At 35.0% G+C, this 20534-nt stretch overlaps 1 protein-coding gene across 1 annotated transcript; it reads left to right on the top strand.

Annotated features, from left to right (window-relative positions):
- Positions 1-15319: 15319 nt before the first annotated feature.
- On the top strand, positions 15320-19566 carry Spin4 (spindlin family member 4). Its single transcript, XM_004872272.4, has one exon. The coding sequence runs from the start codon at positions 15996-15998 to the stop codon at positions 16743-16745; it is 750 nt and encodes a 249-aa protein (XP_004872329.1). The 5' UTR covers positions 15320-15995; the 3' UTR covers positions 16746-19566.
- Positions 19567-20534: the final 968 nt, after the last annotated feature.

The raw sequence follows: 20534 nt of genomic DNA, 5'->3' as shown, positions 1-20534 counted from the left end.
AATTTTCTTCTTTGCATAATTATGACTATAACATGCATAAAACGTTTCTTTATTTTTGCCTTTTCCCAAGGTAGTATTAACTCTGTTTCAATATTATTTCAATGGCTATATGGCATTATTTTGAGTGAATATACACACTAGCATTGAATTTAAAATTGCTCCTTTGTATATTAGGATGTATTTTCTTCTGTTTCTCATAGTGAGTAGCAATTTGTGATTACTGAAACTTTTTCTGTTCATTGTGTTACTAGAAACCCAAAACCACTTCATTATGTACATAAAGTACAGTCATTCCTGCAGAGAGAAATCATGTCAAATTGGTAAGAAAAATTGAAGTCACAAGGGACAGAAAATTATTTTGATGTTCAGTTATTAGCTTTAAAACATGAAAGGAAAAATCTGAATGTAATGTAAGGCTTATAGATACATGAGGAGAATCATATATATGGTTTGACTATTTTGACAAGAACATTTCTGTAAACAAAAATGATAATTTTGATGCTTTTTAAACACACTTAATAAATATTAAAAATTCACCCCAAGTTGTGTGGAAGACGCCAAATCACACCGCTGCAGACAGGGAGGTCTGCCCATGCCCTACTGAGGTACTGAGTCAAGTGGAACATGCCGAATCAGCCCGCTGCAGAAAAGCAGTCACCTGGTTCCATACTACAAAGACACAGAGGACACCAGACCACCAGACCAAGGTACTGAGTCCCACTGTTCCTGGCCCAGAGGTAGGGGCTTCTGAGCTGCCATCCCAGTGCTCCTGGTCCAGAGGAAAGGGCTTCCTGGTCACCATCCCTCCCACTGCTCCCAGGCCAGAAGAAAGGGCTTTTGGGCAATCTTCTGTCCCGCTGCTCATGGACCAGAGGAAGGGGCTTTCCGGCCACCATCCCTCCCGCTGCTCCAAGCCCACAGGAAAGGGCTTTTGGGTCACCATGCCTACTGCTGCTCCCAGCCCCTGTACCACTGCTCCCAGCTCAGAGGAGGTAATCTGTGAAGGTGCTAACAGCCCCCCACCCCAGTCAAAATGAGAAAACACATAAATAAGTCTCAAAACCAGACTTCCAGATCACCTACAGCAACCCCAAAGGGAAATGAGATGGAACACTCTGATACTCAACCACCTGGACCCACTGAACTGGCAACAAAAGGGGATCTGGAAAAAATGAAATCAGAAATGATTTCTCAGATAAGAGGAGAAATTGTGCCCCTAGTGCAAGACATGATTAATAAATCTAGAGAGGAGCTCAGGAACATGATGGAATCCCAACATAGGAAACAAATGGAATCCATAAAACAGATGCAAATAGATTTCCAGGACATGAAAAACTCCACTGAAAGTCTACACATCAGAATGAGTCAATGTGAGGACAGAATTTCAGATATAAAAGATAAGATTGTAATTAATGACCACAAAAAGAAAAATTGCTTCAAAATTATAAGGGAACATGACAAATCAACCCAGCAGCTGCTAGATGATGCAAAGAAGAATAACATAAGACTGATTGGGCTCAATGAAGAAACAGGAGAGAGTGGAGATGACATAAAAAAATCTCTTCACAGAAATAATGGCAGAAAACTTCCCAAGCAGGGGAAAACACCTTGACATACAGATAAGTGAGGCATATAGGACTCCAAATAGCCTTGATCAAAAAAATCTACACATAGGCATATGATTGTGAAGATTCCAGAAACACAACAGAAGAACAAAGTTCTCCAAGCAGTCAGAGAAAAGAAACAAATCACATACAAAGGAAAGCCCATCAGAATCACAGCAGACTTCTCAACACAAACCATCAAGGCAAGAAGAGCTTGGAGTGACATATTCCAAGCCCTAAAAGAAAACAGAATCCAACCCAGATGGATGTACCCTGCAAAACTATCTTTCAAAATGGATGGAGAAATAAGATACTTTCATGACAAAGAGCACCTTAGGAACTTCGTGAATACCAAACCAGCACTCCAAAGAATTTTACACAGTAGCCTAGGCACAGACATTGAGGATCACAACCCCAGGAAGCAAAGCAGAATCAACCCATCTGGCACAACAAGAAATTAAATGTAAAGGGTGAGAAACCAACAAAAAGAAAAAGTCATGGCAATGATAAGTCAATACGTTTCAGCTATAACCATCAATGTTAATGGTCTCAATTCACCAATCAAAAGAAATAGACTGGCAGAATGGGTCAAGAAGCAAAATCCAACAATATACTGCATACAAGAAACACACTTCATTCCAAAGGAAACTCATAGACTGAAAGTTAGAGGGTAGAAAACAATACTGCATGCGACAGGAACCCGAAAAAAAGCAGGAATAGCTATCCTCTTTGCAGATCAAGTAGATTTCAAATCAACACTAATTAAGAGAGATGAAGAAGGACACTACATCCTTGTAAAGGGAAGAATCCAAGAGGAAGAGATGACAATCATAAATATCTATGCACCAAACACTAGTGCACCCAACTATATAAAACAAATACAAACAGACATGAAAAGTCATATATGCACTAATACAATTGTAGTGGGGGACCTCAACACCCCACTGGCACAAATAGATAGATCAACTGGACTAAACATAAGTAATGAAATACTAGAACTCAATCGAACTCTTGAACAAATGAGCTTAACAGATGTTTACAGAGTCTTCCACCCCACAAAATCAGAATACACATTCTTCTCAGCTGCACATGGGTCATTCTCCAAAATACACTACATACTCACACATAGAACATGTTTAAGTAAGTGCAAAGGAATTGCAGTTATTCCCTGTATATTATCAGACCACAGTGCCATGAAATTGGAGATCCGTAGCAAAGGAAACTCAAAAAATTTCATAAGCACGTGGAAATTGAACAACACACTTCTGAATAACCAATGGGTCACAGAGGAAATGAAAGAAGAAATCAGACAATTCCTTCAATTAAATGACAATGACAATACAACATATCAGAATCTGTGGGACACAATGAAAGCAGTCTTACGAGGGAAATTCATAGCAGTGAATACGTATATTAGGAAAACAGAACAAGTCCAATTAAAGAACCTGATGCTGAACCTCAAGCTTCTAGAAAAAGAAGAGCAGGACAATCCCAAAGCTCATACAAGGGAGGAAATTATAAAGATTAGAGGAGAAATGAATGCAATGGAGACTAAGAGAATGATACAAAAAAATCAATGAAGCCAAGAGTTGGTTCTTCAAAAGAATCAGCAAAATTGACAAACCCTTAGCAACCTTGTCAGAAAAAGGAAAGAAAAGGCCCAAATCCAAGCAATTAGGAATGAAAAGGGTGAAATGACAACAGACCCAGCAGAAATCCAGAGGATCATCAACACCTACTTCCAGAATCTACACGCCATTAAGATGGACAACACAGAAGAAATGGACAGATTCCTAGATACACATGAATTGCCAAAGTTGAATGAAGAAGACCTAAAAATTCTGAACAACCCAATATCAACCAGTAAAATTGAAAATGTAATTAAAACTTATCAACTAAGTAAAGCCCAGGCCCTGATGGTTTCACTGCTGAATTCTACAAGACATTTAGAGAGGAACTGCTGCCACTACTGTTTAAACTCTTCAATGAAATTGAAAGGGAAGCAATACTCCCAAATTCATTCCTGGAAGCAAGCATCACCTTGATCCCCAAAGCAGAGAAAGACCCAACTGAAAAAGAGAACTATAGGCCAATCTCACTAATGAGCATAGATGCAAAAATCCTTAGTAAGATAATGGCAAACAGAATGCAGAAGATCATCAAGAAGATCATACACCCTGATCAAGTGGGATTCATCCCAGGCATGCAGGGATGGTTCAATATATGCAAATCAGTCAATGTAATACACTATATCAATAGAGCCAAGGACAAAAACCATATGATTATCTCCATAGATGCAGAAAAAGCATTTGACAAAATCCAACATGCATTTATGATAAAAACCCTACAAAAAATTGGAATAGATGGTCTCTACCTGAAACTGATAGAAGCCATCTATGAAAAACCAACAGCCAATATCATACTAAATGGTCAAAAGCTGAAACCCTTCAGACTAAAATCAGGAACAAGACAAGGATGTCCAGTTTCACCACTCTTGTTCAATATAGTTCTGGAAACATTAGCCATAGCAGTTAGAAAAGAGAAAGAAATAAAAGGAATAAAGATAGGCAATGAAGCATTCAAATTGTCATTATTTGCAGATGACATGATACTGTATATAGAAGACCCCAAGAACTCCACCAAAAGTCTTCTAGACTTAATAACCAAATTCAGTCAAGTAGCTGGTTACAAGGTGAACACAAAAAAAATCAATAGCTTTCCTCTACACCAATGACAGACTCACTGAGAGAGAAATAGGGCAAATAATTCCTTTCACAATAGCATCCAAAAAACTGAAATACCTCGGAATCACCCTAACGAAAGAAATCAAAGAAGTCTTCTCTGAAAACTATAGCCCTCTGAAAAGAGAGATTGAAGAGGATACGTGACAATGGTCAGATATCCCCTGCTCCTGGGTAGGAAGGATTAATATAGTGAAAATGGCCATACTTCCAAAACTGCTATGTAGATGCAATGCAATTCCAATTGAGATCCCAGCAGCATACTTCATGGACCTTGAGAAAACAATCCAAAAATTCATTTGGAACAAGAAGAGACCCAGAATAGCAAAAGCAATTCTAGGTAACAGAGACATGGCAGAGGGTATCACAATCCCCAACCTGCCTCTATACTACAAAGCTACTGTGATAAAAAAAAAACAAAACAGCATGGTACTGGCAAAGAAACAGACCTGAGGACCAGTGGAACAGACTAGAAGATGCAGAAACAATGCCAGACACATTCAGCCATCTCATCTTTGATAAAGGAGCCAAACACCCTCACTGGAGGAAAGATAGCCTCTTTAATAAATGGTGCTGGAAAAATTGGGCTTCAACATGCCAAAAAATTAAAACTAGACCTGTATCTCTCACCATGCACTAAACTAAAATCAAAATGGATTAAAAATCTAAATATTAAAAAAGAAACTCTGAACCAGTTGGAACAGAGGTTAGGTAGAACCCTTGAAGACATCGGTGTAGGAAAAGATTTTATGAACAAAACCTCAGTTGCCCATGAACTAGCACAAACAATCAACAAGTGGGATCTCTTCTTATTAAAAGGCTTCTGCACAGCAAGAGAAACCACCAGCAGTGTGAAGAGACAACCCACAATGTGGGAAAAAATCTTCACCTGCTCTTCCTCAGACAAAGGTCTACTATCTCCAATCTATAAAGAACTTAAAAAGATCAGACCTCCCAAATTTAAAGACCCAATCCAAAAATGGGCATCTGAAATGAACAGACATTTCTCAGACAAAGAAGTGGAAATAGCAAATAAATACATGAAAAAATGTTCAACATCACTGGTCATTCGAGAAATGCAAATGAAAACAACGCTGAGATTCCACTTCACTCCAGAAAGAATGGCTGCTATCATGAAATCAACCAATAACAAATGCTGGCAGGGCTGTGGGGAAAGAGGAACCTTGCTCCACTGCTGGTGGGAGTGTAGACTGGTGCAAGCACTGTGGAAATCAGTATGGAGATACCTCAAAGAACTAGGACTGGAAATCCCATTTGACCCAGCTATTCCACTGCTGGGGATCTTCTCCAAAGAATTAAAAGTATCATACCACAGTGATATATGTGCACCCATGTTCATAGCAGCACAGTTTGTATAGCTAAAACTTGGAAACAGCCCAAATGCCCATCAACTGGAGACTGGATAAAGATAATGTGGTTTTTTTATAAAATGGAGTAGTACTGAGCCATAAAAAATGAGAAATTAGAGACATTTATAGCTAAGTGGATGCACATTGAAGTGATACTCTTAAGTGAAATAAACAGGACACACATGTATAAATACCGAATAGTTTCCCTGGTGTGAGAATCTGAAAGTGTAAATAAGGACTAAATGTATAATAGGTAATGTGAAATAGGAAGAAAAGGGGCAAAGGGGAAGGAAGTGGGAGGGCTAGGGGAAAGGATAGAAGGGAATGGCATTAATATGAGAAAATGGAAAAATAGGAACAAAATCTTTCTAAATAGGGAGAAATGGTGGGGTTGAAGGGAGGGCTGGTCAAGGGTGAAAAATAAGAACCAAGAGAGACTATGTAAAGGTACAAATTTCCAATGACAAATGTCATTATATTGTATACCTAAAATGTACCAAGATTAGAATGAATAATCGATAATGTAAAATAGGAAGAAAAGGTCCAAAGCTGTAGCGGTAGTGGGAGGGTCAGGGGAAAGGAAAGAAGGGAAAGGAAAAATGCTGAGAAATGGAAAAAATGGAAATAAAGTCTTTGTAAATAGGGAAGGATGGAGGGCTTGAAGGGAGGGCTAGGAATGGGGAAAAAATAAGAACCAAGATGCATTATGTAAAGGTACAATTCCCAATGAGAAATGTAATTGTGTTGTATACTTACAATGTACCAATAAAAGAATTTAATTAAAATAAATAAATAAATATTAAGAATTCAATACTTTTATTTTTGTGATTTTTCCTAAGTACTCATTGTTTAATATAATAAATCTCATAAAATTAAAATTGATAATTCATCAATAGAAATATTGTAAAGAATAAATATGAGTGTATCACACCAATGTTTATGCCCTTTATGACAAAATTAGTGTTATGCTCACTTAAAATATGAACTTTGGTACCATCTCAGTCTAACTCTAAGACAGATCTCCTTTTCTACCTGTGTCCCAAGGACTTTGGAATAGTCCTTGATAATGAAGTGTATATTTTTATGAAAAAGTATGAATTATAGTGCTATGAATCCCTGAATCTCTTTAAATGGGTGCATATATCAATTTATTTCAATTCTTTATCATTTCTGAGTTTGTTCAGAGAAAAATGAGTGACATTTCATTGAAGAAATATAAACTTGTTTCAACTGATTTTTTATTAGTACATTTGCATTGCATACAATTTACATTCCTTGTGTGGAATTGGAACATATACTTAACACATCTTTGTTTATCATCTCCTTTTCTTCCCCTCACTCCCTGCTCTCTCCATCTCTTGATCCCATTCCCATTTAAGGAAGATCTCCTCTCCTTATTTCCTATTCTCTATCTTTTGTTTTGCTCCTTATTTATAGTTTGGCTTCTTGTATAAGAGATACCATGCAATATTTAAGGTTGTGTGTCCGATTGATTTCACTTAAAATTATGGTCTTAAGGTGCATCCATTGTCCTACAAATGACTCAAGTTTATCCTGCTTTATGGCAGAGTACTATTCTATTATATACTACTACCACATTTTCTTTATCTATTCATCTGTAGATAGACATATAGATTGCTTCCAAGATTTAGCTATTAATGCTGCTATAAACAGGAATATACACATACCACTATAATATGATGCCTATATTTCTTTCAGGACAATATCTAGAAGTGGAATAGCTGGGTCAAATTGAGTTTTTACACTTGGTTTCATGAGGAATTTCCATACTAATTTTCTTAGTGGTTTTACTGGATTATATTACCACTAACAATGTAGAAGGGTTGCCTTTTGCCTGCAGAAATGTATACATTTCTCTAGTTTCTCATTCTTTATGGCTGAGTAGTACTCCACTTTATAAAAAAAAACAGACTCACTAAGAGAGAAATTGGGCAATCCATTCCTTTCATAATAGCATCCAAAAAATTGAAATACCTAGGAATCCACTTAACAAAAGAAAGCAAAGACCTCTGCTATGAAAACTATAGGACCCTGAAAAAAGAGATTGAAGAGGATATCAGAAAATGGAAAGACATCCCTTGCTCCTGGGTAGGAAGAATCAACATAGTGAAAATGGCCATACTTCCAAAACTGCTGTATAAATTCAATGCAATTCCAATTGAAATCCCAGCAGCATACTTCACAGACCTGGAAAAAACAATCCAAAAATTCATTCGAAACAAGAACAGACCTAGAATAGCAAAAGCAATACTATGTAACATAGAGTTTTAAACATCATAGTTATCTAACGTGGTTGCAATCTTTCCTAGAAAGCATATGGATAGATGATAGGGTTTGGAGTGATATTTGAAAATTTTTTCATCTTTGCAATCGTTTGTGTACTTTAGGTTTCTTACAATGAGCTAATCCCTCTATTCACCTAACACTCAGAAGAGCACGTGGTCAAGAGGTCTTACCTAAACTATGGGACTGGGGAGCAACTCATGAATGTACGTTTTGAAAGTTTTTAGTTCAATTTTGTCTACAGTAAGTTTCACTAACTTTTTATCTGTGATTTGTTTCAGTGCAGACTAACGGATTATTTTTCATTAACTTCGTAAAATACAAGCCTTCATTTAACTCTTCCTCTTCTTTTTTATTTTTTACAAGGCTTCATTTAAAGAGTTCCCTCTGGCCTATTTAACAGTGTTGCCCACTGAAGGCATTATGGTCAGACTCTATTGCATGTTTGTTCTTTTTTATGAAAGAAAATGGATATATCAAGGAAAGAAAGAATCCAAGTCCTAGTTTCTAAGATAATTCTTGTTTGACACACAACTTGCAATTTCAGTGACCAAGCTTAATAATTAAACCTGCCATTTCTGCTAATTTATTATTTGACATGATATATGAGGTATTTCTTTCTGAATACTGACTTAAGCCATTCCTTTTAAAATAGCTGCTTTGTCAAGTAAGAAAAATAATAATTGCATATAGATATTGAGAAATTAAAAGAAAAATATGGCTAATTTTAAATCACTAGTCTCTATTATCAAAGCAATTGTTAGGAGAAAACTTTGATATCTAGATCAATGTGTCTTCCAAGATATGTAAAATCTTGAACCAACCCTACCATAAGTATGAAGCCTTTAATTAAGATATATTTAACTTACCTATTGTACAGTTTTACTCTTCTCATTAGCTCTCACATTCTACCTTGTCAAAATACTGGAAGGACAAAATTTTACAAGCCACTAGCAACTCCACAAATCTATATAGTTTTTAATTACCAGAGAAAACAAAACAAAAATCTCTATTCATATATTTTAATTGTTCTGTCACTTTAACTACTTGTGTTCTCTCATTTTACACCATATATATATATATATATATATATATATATATATATATATGGTGTTTAACTGTTTCTCAAGACTATTTTTAGTTCCAATTCTCTTTCATAGTTGTCCATTTCATTTAACCATAGAAATTTGGAGCAAGAAGAGATTTTAGAAATTGATTATTCTAAATCTCTTACTTTTTTCTGATGAAATGAAAACAGAAAAATTGGACTACTTTCCCAAAGGCATATAATGAATTTTCCTTGTACATAAAAATAATGTATTTATTTGCATTTAATTTATTAAGAAATTTATAAATGATGCAATCATCTATGATTTTCTTCATTTTGATATTTGGAAGTTATATATGTATACAAAACTTTCTTTATCTATCACTTATTACAGTTCCAGTTCTTTACCTTTATTTGTTTATTTCTTGCTTTTTTTTTTTTCATTTCTGGGAATTAACCTCAGGGACTCAGTATGCTAGCACTGAGCTACACCCCCGGCCCATCTTTATCTTTAATAAGATATTTTAGATAATTGTAAATTCACATATGATTTTAGGAGTAATACAGAAAGATCCTAAATTGCATTTCTATAGCACAATATTACAATATGAAATTGACATTTTAAATCTACTAAATTTATTCAAATTTCATCAGTTACATTCACAGTCATTTGTGTGTGTCTTTAGTTAGTACTATGCCCTTTTGTTACATGTGTAGATTAGTATGACAATTACTAACAAAGTTCCATTGCAAGGATTCCTTATGCTGAACCTCATAACTATAGCTACTTCTACTTTAGCTCCTGATCTCTAGAAAATAAACTATAACTTTGTCATTTCAAGATTGCTAAGTAAATATAACAATACAGTATGCAAAATTTAGAAATTAGCACTTTCTTTAAAATTTCAGTATAATGCCCTTCATATTCCTCCAAACTGTTGCTTGCATTTTAATTAATGATTAATATTCCATGATATGCATGTTGAGAGCTTTCTTTGATCTTTCACCCTAAGTAGAATATGAGATTTATTTCTAGATTTTATCTGCAAAGTGTTTCCCAGAAAGGATACATCTCTTTACATTTTACTATCAATGTAACAGAAACCAGTTTTTCTTCATCCAATTAGAATTTGGTATTACCATTATTATTTATTTTAGCTATTCCAAGTGGTGTATGGTGATATCTATCAAGGTGGTCATAATTTACATTTCCTTGATGACTCATGATCTCTTTCTGTGCTTTTTTGTTATATTATAGCTTCTTTGGTGTAAAGTTTTTACAAAGTCTTTTGTTATTTTCTGATTGCATTATTGGCTATTTTACTCTTGAGCTTTGAGATTTTTTATATTTTCAAAATACAAAGCTTTTTGTATATATGATTTGCAAATATTTTCTCTCAGTGGGTATTAATACTCTTAAAAGGGTTTTCACAGAGCAATTTACCATTGCTCCTTTTAAACATCCTTCTTTTGGTGTCAGGAATGAGAACACTTTATTCATTTAGCAGTAGATCCCAAAGATTTTCCCCTATGATGTTTGTAAAAGTTTCATAGCTTTACATTTTAGTCATTTTCCATCTACAGTTAATTTTTATATATGAGACTTAGGTCTAAGATTTCTTTCTCTATAGGGGTCCAATTAATCCAATGATATTTGTCCAAAAAGTTAGCTTTCCTCCATTAAATCGCTTTTGCAATTTTGTCAAAAACCAGTTGGACACACTTGTATGAGTCTATTTCTAGCATATCTCATGTTTTTCCATTGGACTAAAAACTGCGCTTCTTTGGTTATTGGACCCATGTAGTAACTTAACATCAGGTATAATGATTCTTTTAGCTACTTATTTTTTTTAAATTATTTTAATCATTTAAGTTATTGTGTGTTTGCATATAATTTAAGAACTTTGTATATGCCTATGAAAAACAATTTTTTTAGTTTTCGTAGAAGTTTTTTTAAACTTATACATTATTTTGGAGAGAACTGACTTGACATCTTTACTCTTTGAGTCTTCCAATTCACAAGCAGAGTATATTTAAGCATCTCTTTTGGTCTTTAATTTGTTCCATTAACATTTGGATTTTAGGACATAAATCCTGTGCATATTTTGACATATCTTTACCTAAGATTTTATTTCTTTGACACAATTGTAAATGTTCACGTTTTACCTTCTCAGAATTCCTGTGACTGTTCTCATTTTTGTCAGAATATTTTTCTCTATTGTCCACATAGTGTAAATTCCAATTTTCTCTCCTCAAGTTTACTGATTCTGTCTTCTTTCATCTCCAGTTTTATATTGATTTTAGCTCCAAAGATTTTAATTTTTCTTTTTTTTTTTGGTACCGGGGATCGAACCCAAGATTTTAATTTTTGTCATTTCATTTTTCAGTTGAAAAACTTTCTATTGAGTTCTTTTAAAAATATTTTGCATTTATTTACTGAGATTTTCTATTTTTTCCATTTGTTTCAAAATAATTCATAATATATATAGAAATATTTTATTATGGTTACTTAAAAAATCCATTTCAAATAATTCCAACATCTGATTCATTTCAGTTGTGATATTTGTTAATTGTACTTTCTCTGTCAAGTTGTGATTTCTCTTGTTCTTTATATGATGTGACTTCTTACTATAACTGGTAATTTATATATTAGCTTCCTTCTAAGGTTTTCTGACACCTTCATGATGAAAGTGGAGTACAGACTCATCCCATCATTTCTTTAAAATAAGAGTTGAGCCTCATCTAACCACTGGGCCTAACTAATACTAAAGTTGTAGAGAAAGTTGGGTACCATCTAGTCTCATCATGTTTTCCATTTTTTAGTTTCATTGATGGTGGATAGTGAGTCACACTCATCTTCTCACTGGTTTTCACTGACAGTAGGGCCATAGGGAACAAGAGTATCAGTTAAATAGACCTATTTCAACTCTACCTTGTTCAGTCTCATTGCTACCAGGTTGATATAGGGATAGACCTGTAACATAATGATCACTAATACCTCACACCATCAGATAAATATGGAGGAACAGCTCATCATTTGAACTTACTAACATTGCCATGGCACCAGGACACCACTTGCTTCTGCCTGGTGGCAGACAGAAAAGCAACTATCTGCCAGAATCACCAATATTAATTTGCCAGGATAATCAGAACAGTACCTGCTTCTATCAGGTGGAAAATGGACGATAACCCTCTGCTTAGCCCTCCTAATACTACATTATCAGAATAGGATGGTATATCAATGCCTCTCATTTGAGAATGTTAACTAACTTTACTCCCCACCACCAACCATGCTCCCTATTTCTAAGCCTGGCACATTCTGTGTTGCAGCCAAAAATTCCTGACCATTTGTCATATATCCTATATCCGTGCATCTTTCTGTGCCTTTCTTCCAGCTGTTTTCAGCTCAGACTGAAAAAATTGCACTACTCTGTGACTTTCCAAACATCTTACTTTTCTTATTCTAACCTTTCAAGTTGTCTCTGATGACATCCTCACTAAATTCCTTTAGGTGGCCAGTGCTGAATGTGTACTTTTTTCACAGCATGTATTATAATCTGGTTTGTACACTAGAATTAGAAGCATTTATGTCTACCTCCACTATCCTTCCAGTTATAAATTATCACTGTATCTCTGAAGATTATTTTCAATAATGCCCCATTTATCCAGAAAGCAGCCTTCCAGAAATCTCGAAATTTGAAAAGACTGATTTGAAATTGGCTGTATAGCAGAGAATCTTGCTACGGTTCTTGATCCACACTCAGGTGCTAACAAAGAGGATTTGAATGTAAAACAGAACAAAGATTAAGAGGTAAGACATGAGTCAGAGGGTTTGTAGACAGATGTAAAAGAAAAAAGGACTTGTTTCAGACAATGACTAGTTACAAGACTACTGAGTACTTACCAGGTGCCAGTTCATGTGTTAAGACATTTATGTATATTTATCTGATTTAATTCTCACACCTACCCCTAAAGGTAGGTTTTCTTACTATTCACATATTGCAGGTTGATAATCAATTTCTCAGGTCCACTTTGCATCAATATGTTCTCCTAAGCATTTTCAGACTTATGTATGAATGTACTTACAGGATAAGTGATACAAGTGTTTTTGAAGGGTCAAAACTGCTGTTGGAGGTTCTGATCACTGCGACTATATTCTTCAGAGGCTTCTCTAAGACTATGGTTTTTTTTCATTAAGTTTATTGTTACATTTTAGGTGTACAATATGATGACATTCATCATTGAGAATTTGTACCTTTACTTGATATATCTTGGTTCTTATTTTTTTTCCCCATAAGGAAAAAATGGAAACAAAGTCTTTGTAAATAGGGTGGGGTGGAGGAGTTGAAGACTACTTTTTTCATTGAGAAAGACTTTTTGCATTGGAGCAGGGAAACTGAAAACATTTATTTATTTAACAAACACCTTTGAATATTAACTATAGGAGACATACAAGGTAAATATTTACATTAATGTGATAATGCCCTTTAAATCCATATAGCTGGCGAGTGATCTAAACATCAGAATCATAATTTTGGACAAGAAAGTATATTAGAAATTATTTTGCCTCCTCTGTCTGTGAGAATAGAAGCAAGAATTCCTTCAAAGTATGTAACAAGGGACTAAAGCAACTGTTTACCCTGAATTTTTATGCCCATCCAGGTAGTCATCTTCTTTCACCTACCAACTGCTCTTTTACACTGAAAGAGCTTAGTGAGTCTTGGTCTGCAGAATTATTTTGATGTATATTAATTGTGGAACATAATGGCATGACATTTAAACATGCCTTTTGACTGAATGTGCATATGGAGGCCACCTACTTGTGTTAATATGTATACATCACTATGTCATTCTAAAAAGCTTAGAAATAGCTTTTGATACATAGTTTCTTTTTCTTTCTTCCTTGTGAGTATTGGAAAATTATTCCATCCCCAATCTCCTTGGCCTAGGAATAATGAGGAATTAGAGAATCCTCACATTTTCTGCCCAACCAGCTATTTAACAGTATGAGGACTAGACTATTCTGCCACTGATTTAGAAGGTAATAAAATGTGGAGGCAATTAATTAGTGCTGCTACCTTGAAGCTATCTGCTGATTTCCTTAGTTCCAGGTGAATTACTTCCCTTTTTTAGCCAAGGTGATATGAGGTCTTCTCAACAGTGAAGGGTAGAGAATGAGAGGATCTAGAGCCTCCTGGTTTTTTTGTTGTTGTTGTTGTTGTTGTTGGGGTTTTTTGCTATTTTATAAGTGGAATAAAATGTTAAAGGTTTTTGGGAAATTCTTATTTAATCCTTATAGCAGTCCTGTGACACTTTGTTTCCTACATTTATGATTTTCTATATAAGCAATTAGAACTCTCACAATCAGAAAAATAATAAATACACACAAAAAAGGTCTTGTTTGTCTCTCTGCAAAATTGTGGCCACATTTTGTTTCAACATTTCAATTTTCAAACATTATTATCTCATATTCAGATCTCCATGTCATTAGATATTCCTTAAAAACACGTTTTAAGGAAGCTCAATAAATTTATATATGAAGGTAAAATAGTTTTTTTCTTCTCACAGAGAATATTTCAGATGAATAACGGACCATCAAAGAAATATTACAAACAATATGGAACCATTAAAAATCATGGATGTGGAGTATTTAATATTTATAAAAATTCTAATGATATAAATGATAAAAGCAAGCTATGTAAGTATGAAATGCACTCCCAAATATGTAAGCTATAGCACAAATCTATGGACAAGGGAAAAATCAGCATGAGTTAACATTTTCTAGTATGCCTAGATGATTTCAGATTAAGGTTAGTTCACTAAATTTTTTAAAAATCTCTGGAATGTCAATGTATTTCTTTTTCATTCAAAATAATTATTAAAAATCGTTACACAAAATGATCAGGTAGAAAATATTAAGGAAAATTTGAATCAAGATGGTGGACTGAGCACGGCCTTTTTCTTTTCTCATATCAAGTTCCTTAAACTGAAAGAAAATAATCTGTACGCACATTTTTGTATAAAAATCCTGTTTGTCTCTGAGTCTGTGTCTGTGTCTCCCCCCCACCCCCGCACTGTGTGCTTTGAAATTTTTTTAAACAGGGTTGTGATGAATTCCTGGAAGATAGAAAGCAGATGGAGCCTCTGCGAAGGAGGCTGTTGGGCAGCTGGCAGCCAGAGAATAGGAGGAGGGGAGCCGGTCTGTCTGGCTGAGGTCTGAGAGAAACAGTAGGGGGCGAAAGAGAAAATAAAAGAGAGAGCCTGGGTCGGTGAGGACCCAAGGCAAGCACGCTCGCTGACCCTCCCCGCAGAAGCCCGCGGAGCGGAAGGCAAGACGGCAGGGGGCGGGGCCGAGGTACAGGCGGGCTCAGAGGGGGCGGGTTCCCTAATCCGCAAAGAACGCGGTTACACAGCTGGCCCAAACCGACTAGCGCTGCAAAGGACAGGCCTGCCTAACTCCTCAGAGACCTGCCACCGCCGCCGCCGCCGCCGCCTGCACTTTTGGCATTGCAGCCGTCCTTCTTATCTTTCGCTTACCATCCCAGTCGTCTCCTTCTTTGTCGCCGTGCCGCTACCACAGCAGCATCGACAACAGATAAGTCGTGGGTTCAGCAACTTGGGGTTGGGAGTCTGGGCAGGCGCCGAGAACCGACAGCACACAGGAGCCCGCCATCTCTCTCTAGCTGCCACGGCGGCTGGAGTTTCTCTCCCGGTCTGGAGCACCGTTGAGAGGTACACGCTGTCCCAGTGCTCAGTCAGAGTTAGAGCTTTTCTGTCAAGCCCTGGAGCAAGCGCTTGGAGAAGGGTGAAAGGGTCTGGTTTCTGAGATCGCGAAAAAAAAAATATCTCATTTTGGATAGTGTTTACATTTTTGTCAGCTCAGTTAAGCAAGCGGCAACTTTGCCTAAACCTTCTTAATCCCCGAGCCATGTCTCCTCCAACAGTTCCTCCGACGGGGATAGATGGTGTGTCTGCATACCTGATGAAGAAAAGGCACACCCACAGGAAGCAGAGGCGCAAGCCCACTTTCCTCACTTGTAGGAACATAGTGGGCTGCCGCATTCAACACGGCTGGAAAGAAGGCAATGAGCCGGTGGAGCAGTGGAAGGGCACTGTGCTCGAGCAGGTTTCTGTGAAGCCCACACTCTACATCATTAAATATGATGGCAAAGATAGTGTGTATGGACTAGAGCTACACCGAGATAAGAGAGTTTTAGCGCTAGAGATTCTTCCCGAGAGAGTGCCAGCTCCTCGTATTGATTCACGCTTGGCAGATTCCTTGATTGGGAAGGCAGTGGGGCATGTGTTTGAAGGCGAGCACGGTACAAAAGATGAATGGAAGGGCATGGTGCTGGCGCGAGCCCCCGTGATGGATACTTGGTTTTATATCACCTATGAGAAAGATCCGGTCCTCTATATGTACACTTTGCTGGATGACTATAAAGATGGTGACCTTCGCATCATTCCAGATTCCAGCTACTATTTTCCTACAGCAGAACGGGAGCCTGGAGAAGTGGTCGACAGCCTCGTGGGCAAGCAGGTGGAGCATGCCAAAGAGGATGGGTCCAAGAGAACTGGCATTTTCATCCATCAAGTGGTGGCCAAGCCGTCTGTCTACTTTATCAAGTTTGATGATGATATTCACATTTATGTCTATGGTTTGGTGAAATCTCCGTAAGTTCATTGTGCTTTTTGCAAAAGATGTGGAGCAGTTAGATGTAAAATATTTTGTGTTCTCATAATTGTAAACTTTGAGAATAGTTTTGACATCAAAAATTCAGGAAAGTGGGTAAATATTATTGTGCCTCCAAATTTTACATTGTCCGGCTCCACAATTTTGCCCCAAGGTACTAAATAATTTTGATATTTATTCTGTAATTGAAAATTTTAATTGGGCATTAATAGAAAAATAAAGTGCAACCATTGGAACAATGCAAAAGCAGATCAACCCCACCATGTCCTTCTTCCCCCACTTTTTACTTCCCTCTTTCTTCTTCCCAGGTAACAAGTGTTGAAAATATGACCTGTGTCCTTCCTTCTTTTCTCTGTCCTCAAGGTTTGTTACAGTAGTTTCTGTAAAAATGACAAGTTATGTGCATTTATTTAATTGCTTTACCCACTTTGCATACATGACATCCTTCCAGACTAGTAGATACAATCTTTCTGTCTCTGCCACCACCTCTCACTCTTAATCCCCTGCTACATATACAGAGTATATGTAGAGATGCCAAAAAAGCATTCAACATTCTGTTATTAATGGTTATTTATTTCCTTTTTATTGTAACTTTGCCAAAATATATTGGTGCTTTTATTTTTCTAAGTTGGATTCTCAGAAATGCTAAATAGGCATATGTTTAATTTTAAGAAATATTACAAGAGTACTAGAATATTCAAAATGAAAGTCCCCATTTCCAGTATCTTCTACAAGTCTTTAATGCTTGAAAATCTGAAAGGTGAAGAATTACATTGCATTACTTGTCACTTTAATTGGCATTTACCAGATTTCAATGAGTATTTGTTTTGCTATCAGGTCATTTCTCTTTTGTAATTTCACAATTATATCCTTTGTTCATTGATCTATTCAATTGTTGATTTTTTTTCTTAATAAATTTGTAGAAATTCCTATCATAAAGTCCAGTTAATCATTTGTAACTCATTATGATTTTTTATTATATCATTAATCTTGACTTTATTGATGACATATTTTACTTTACAATTTAAAAAAATTTTAGGCAGACTTTTTTTATAATTTTTTTTTTTTTGGTTTTGTGTCTTTTTCAAGTGGCTGGCCCTAACTTGTCATACAAATTTTCACCTACATTTTTCTAGTTATTTTATTGTTTTTAATGTTAAAATGTTTGATCTGTCTGAAATTTATTTTTTCCATGATATAAAATAGAGTCCAACTACACATTTTGTTTACATTCACTAGATATCTGATTACCAGTTTTGAAATATTTGAGCCACTATGACATAGATGTAATTATAATGGCAATTATAATGGCAGACCACAGATATTTAGAATCTGGTAAAGCAAGTCTTACCATTTTTTAATCATATAATTTGTCCTTGACATATGAAAATTTGAAATATATTTGACATTTAAAAAGAGTCTGATGTCTTAATTAGAGTTGTATTACATTTCTGCATTCCCCTTTGAAGGATTTTTTAAATAATATTAAGCTTTAACATTCAAGAGTTTTTGAAAATTTTACTCTTGTTTTAATAATATGCTTCACATCATCTACCTGAAGTTATTTTGTAAGTATTTTTTATACATATCAAATTATAACATTATGAATTGGACAGTTTTTCTTCCTCATTTGTAACTTGTTATTGTGGGTAATTAAAGTAACCTACAGGAATTTATATTTTTATCTTTTATCCAGTGATTTTTTTTTTAATCCTAAAGTACAGTAGACTTTTAAAGTAGAATATTTTGGATTTTCTAGATAGGTAATCATTTCACATGTAAATAGAGATTTTTTTATTTCTTCTAATGTTTATACTGATTATTATTATATAGCTGGTTTCTCCAGAACAGTGTTGTATAACAATAATGACACACATACCTGTCCTATTTTTATTTTTTATGTAAATGTTTTTAGAATTTCATACTGGTGTGATATTTGCTGTTGGTTACTGATAAATAGCCATTAACATGTTTAGAAGTTTCTACTCTTCCTGTTTTACATACTAATGTTATTAGAAGTGGCTCCTGGATTTTATCAAATGTCTTTTCACAGCTATTTTTGTTAAAATATATGATTTTTCTTTCCCTTTAATTTGTTAATGTAATGAATTAGGATGGTAGGTATTTGATGTTGAACCAAACATGTATTTATGAAATAAACTCTACTTGGTCAGGGTGAAATAATTATTTGTTACATTCCTAGATTTTATTTACCAATATTTCATTTAGAATTATTTTATTTGAATTCCAAATTGGAATTATATATTTTTTCTTATGCTCTGTATATCAAGTTTTGTTATTAAAGTTGTGCCAGCTTTAAAAAATATGACTTGATGAGTTTTCAATCTTTTCCCATGAACTGAAATAATTTAACATTAGAATTTTTGTTCTTTAAAAATTATCTAGTAAGAAGCTATAAAACAGTTTAATCCTAGTGACACTTTTGATAATAGATATTTAATTAATTGTCTAATTTTTTCAGTGACAATTAGTTTATTCAAGAATTTGTTAAGAAGGAATATATAGTTTGTGTGAGAGAGTTCTAGGTTGTCTTTGTTATCAAGCTTTTTGATTATACTATTCAGATGCCATAAGTCTTCATGTATTTTATACTAACTAGATCTGTCCAATTTTGAAAATGTAATAAAATGCCAGTTATAAAGATATTTTAAATTTTTGGCATTCTGTTATTTATTTTAAAATTATAACAAAATATAAGAAAGTATAAAATATAAGACAAATTAATGAATCCAAACCTGTGTCATGCCTGTGTACATATCCACACTGAAAATAAAAATTGTTTTGGTGAAAAAAAATAAAATATAAGATAAACATTTGTTTACCTCCACCCCAAATTTACAAATGTCAGTATTTCGGCATGAGTGCTTTAGATATAGAGTTATAGTTGTACATAATCAGATTATAGATAGTAAATCCATTTTCCAGTATCATACTTCTTCATCTTCAGAGGAAGATAATGTCATGAATTTATTTGTGAGTCATGCAATTATTTTATGTATTTACTAAAAATATAACCATAACCAATAATAATATCAATTTTTCTGCTTGAAAAAAATCAGCCCAAATAATCAACTTTAAACCATGTGGACTTTATTTGGATTTTGTTGTACATATCTTTTTCTCTCCAATTAGATTATGTCAAGAAAATAATTGATAGCACAGATGTTAAAATGTTAACTACTGTTCATTTTTTTTCCATTAAGTTTATTGGTACATTTTAGGTATACAGTACAGTTACATTCATCATTGGGATCTCATACCTTTACATGATGTATTTTGGTTCTTAATTTTTCCCCATTCTCCTGCCCTACCTTCACCCCCTCCACCCTTCCCTACTTACAAAGACTTTGTTTCCATGTTTTTCCTTTCCTCATATTTTTTCTTTTCCCTTCTTTCCTTTTCCCTACCCATCCCACTTCCCCTACTCCTTTAGACATTTTCTTCCTATTTCACAATATCAACTATACATTTCAATCCTTATTTACATTTTTAGTTTTTCACACCAGAGGAACTATTCGGTATTTATACATGTGTGTCCTATTTTACTGTTCTTTTTAATATGCCTGATACCCAGGGAAACTTACTCCTAGTCACAACCTTGTAGATTGAATGAAAAAGAGAAGAATCTCAATTCATACGGGCTTCACATCCTGGCTAGGAAGAGGCATATATGCACCACTTTTCCCTAATTTCGAGGCCAGAGTCAGACATGATATCATTTCTTGTATAGTATAATACTGAGGTTATGCTACT

Source organism: Heterocephalus glaber, unplaced genomic scaffold (assembly GCF_053883595.1).
Source record: "Heterocephalus glaber isolate CG9 unplaced genomic scaffold, H.glaber_assembly_v1.0 deba00000936, whole genome shotgun sequence".
Classification (NCBI taxonomy): Eukaryota; Metazoa; Chordata; class Mammalia; order Rodentia; family Bathyergidae; genus Heterocephalus; species Heterocephalus glaber.
Note: the sequence above shows the minus strand (reverse complement) of the source record. Positions and strands in the feature narration are given on the sequence as shown.

Excerpts from the sequence above, each read along its gene's own strand:
- Spin4 (XM_004872272.4), top strand. The coding sequence starts at position 15,996 with ATGTCTCCTCCAACAGTTCCTCCGACGGGGATAGATGGTGTGTCTGCA.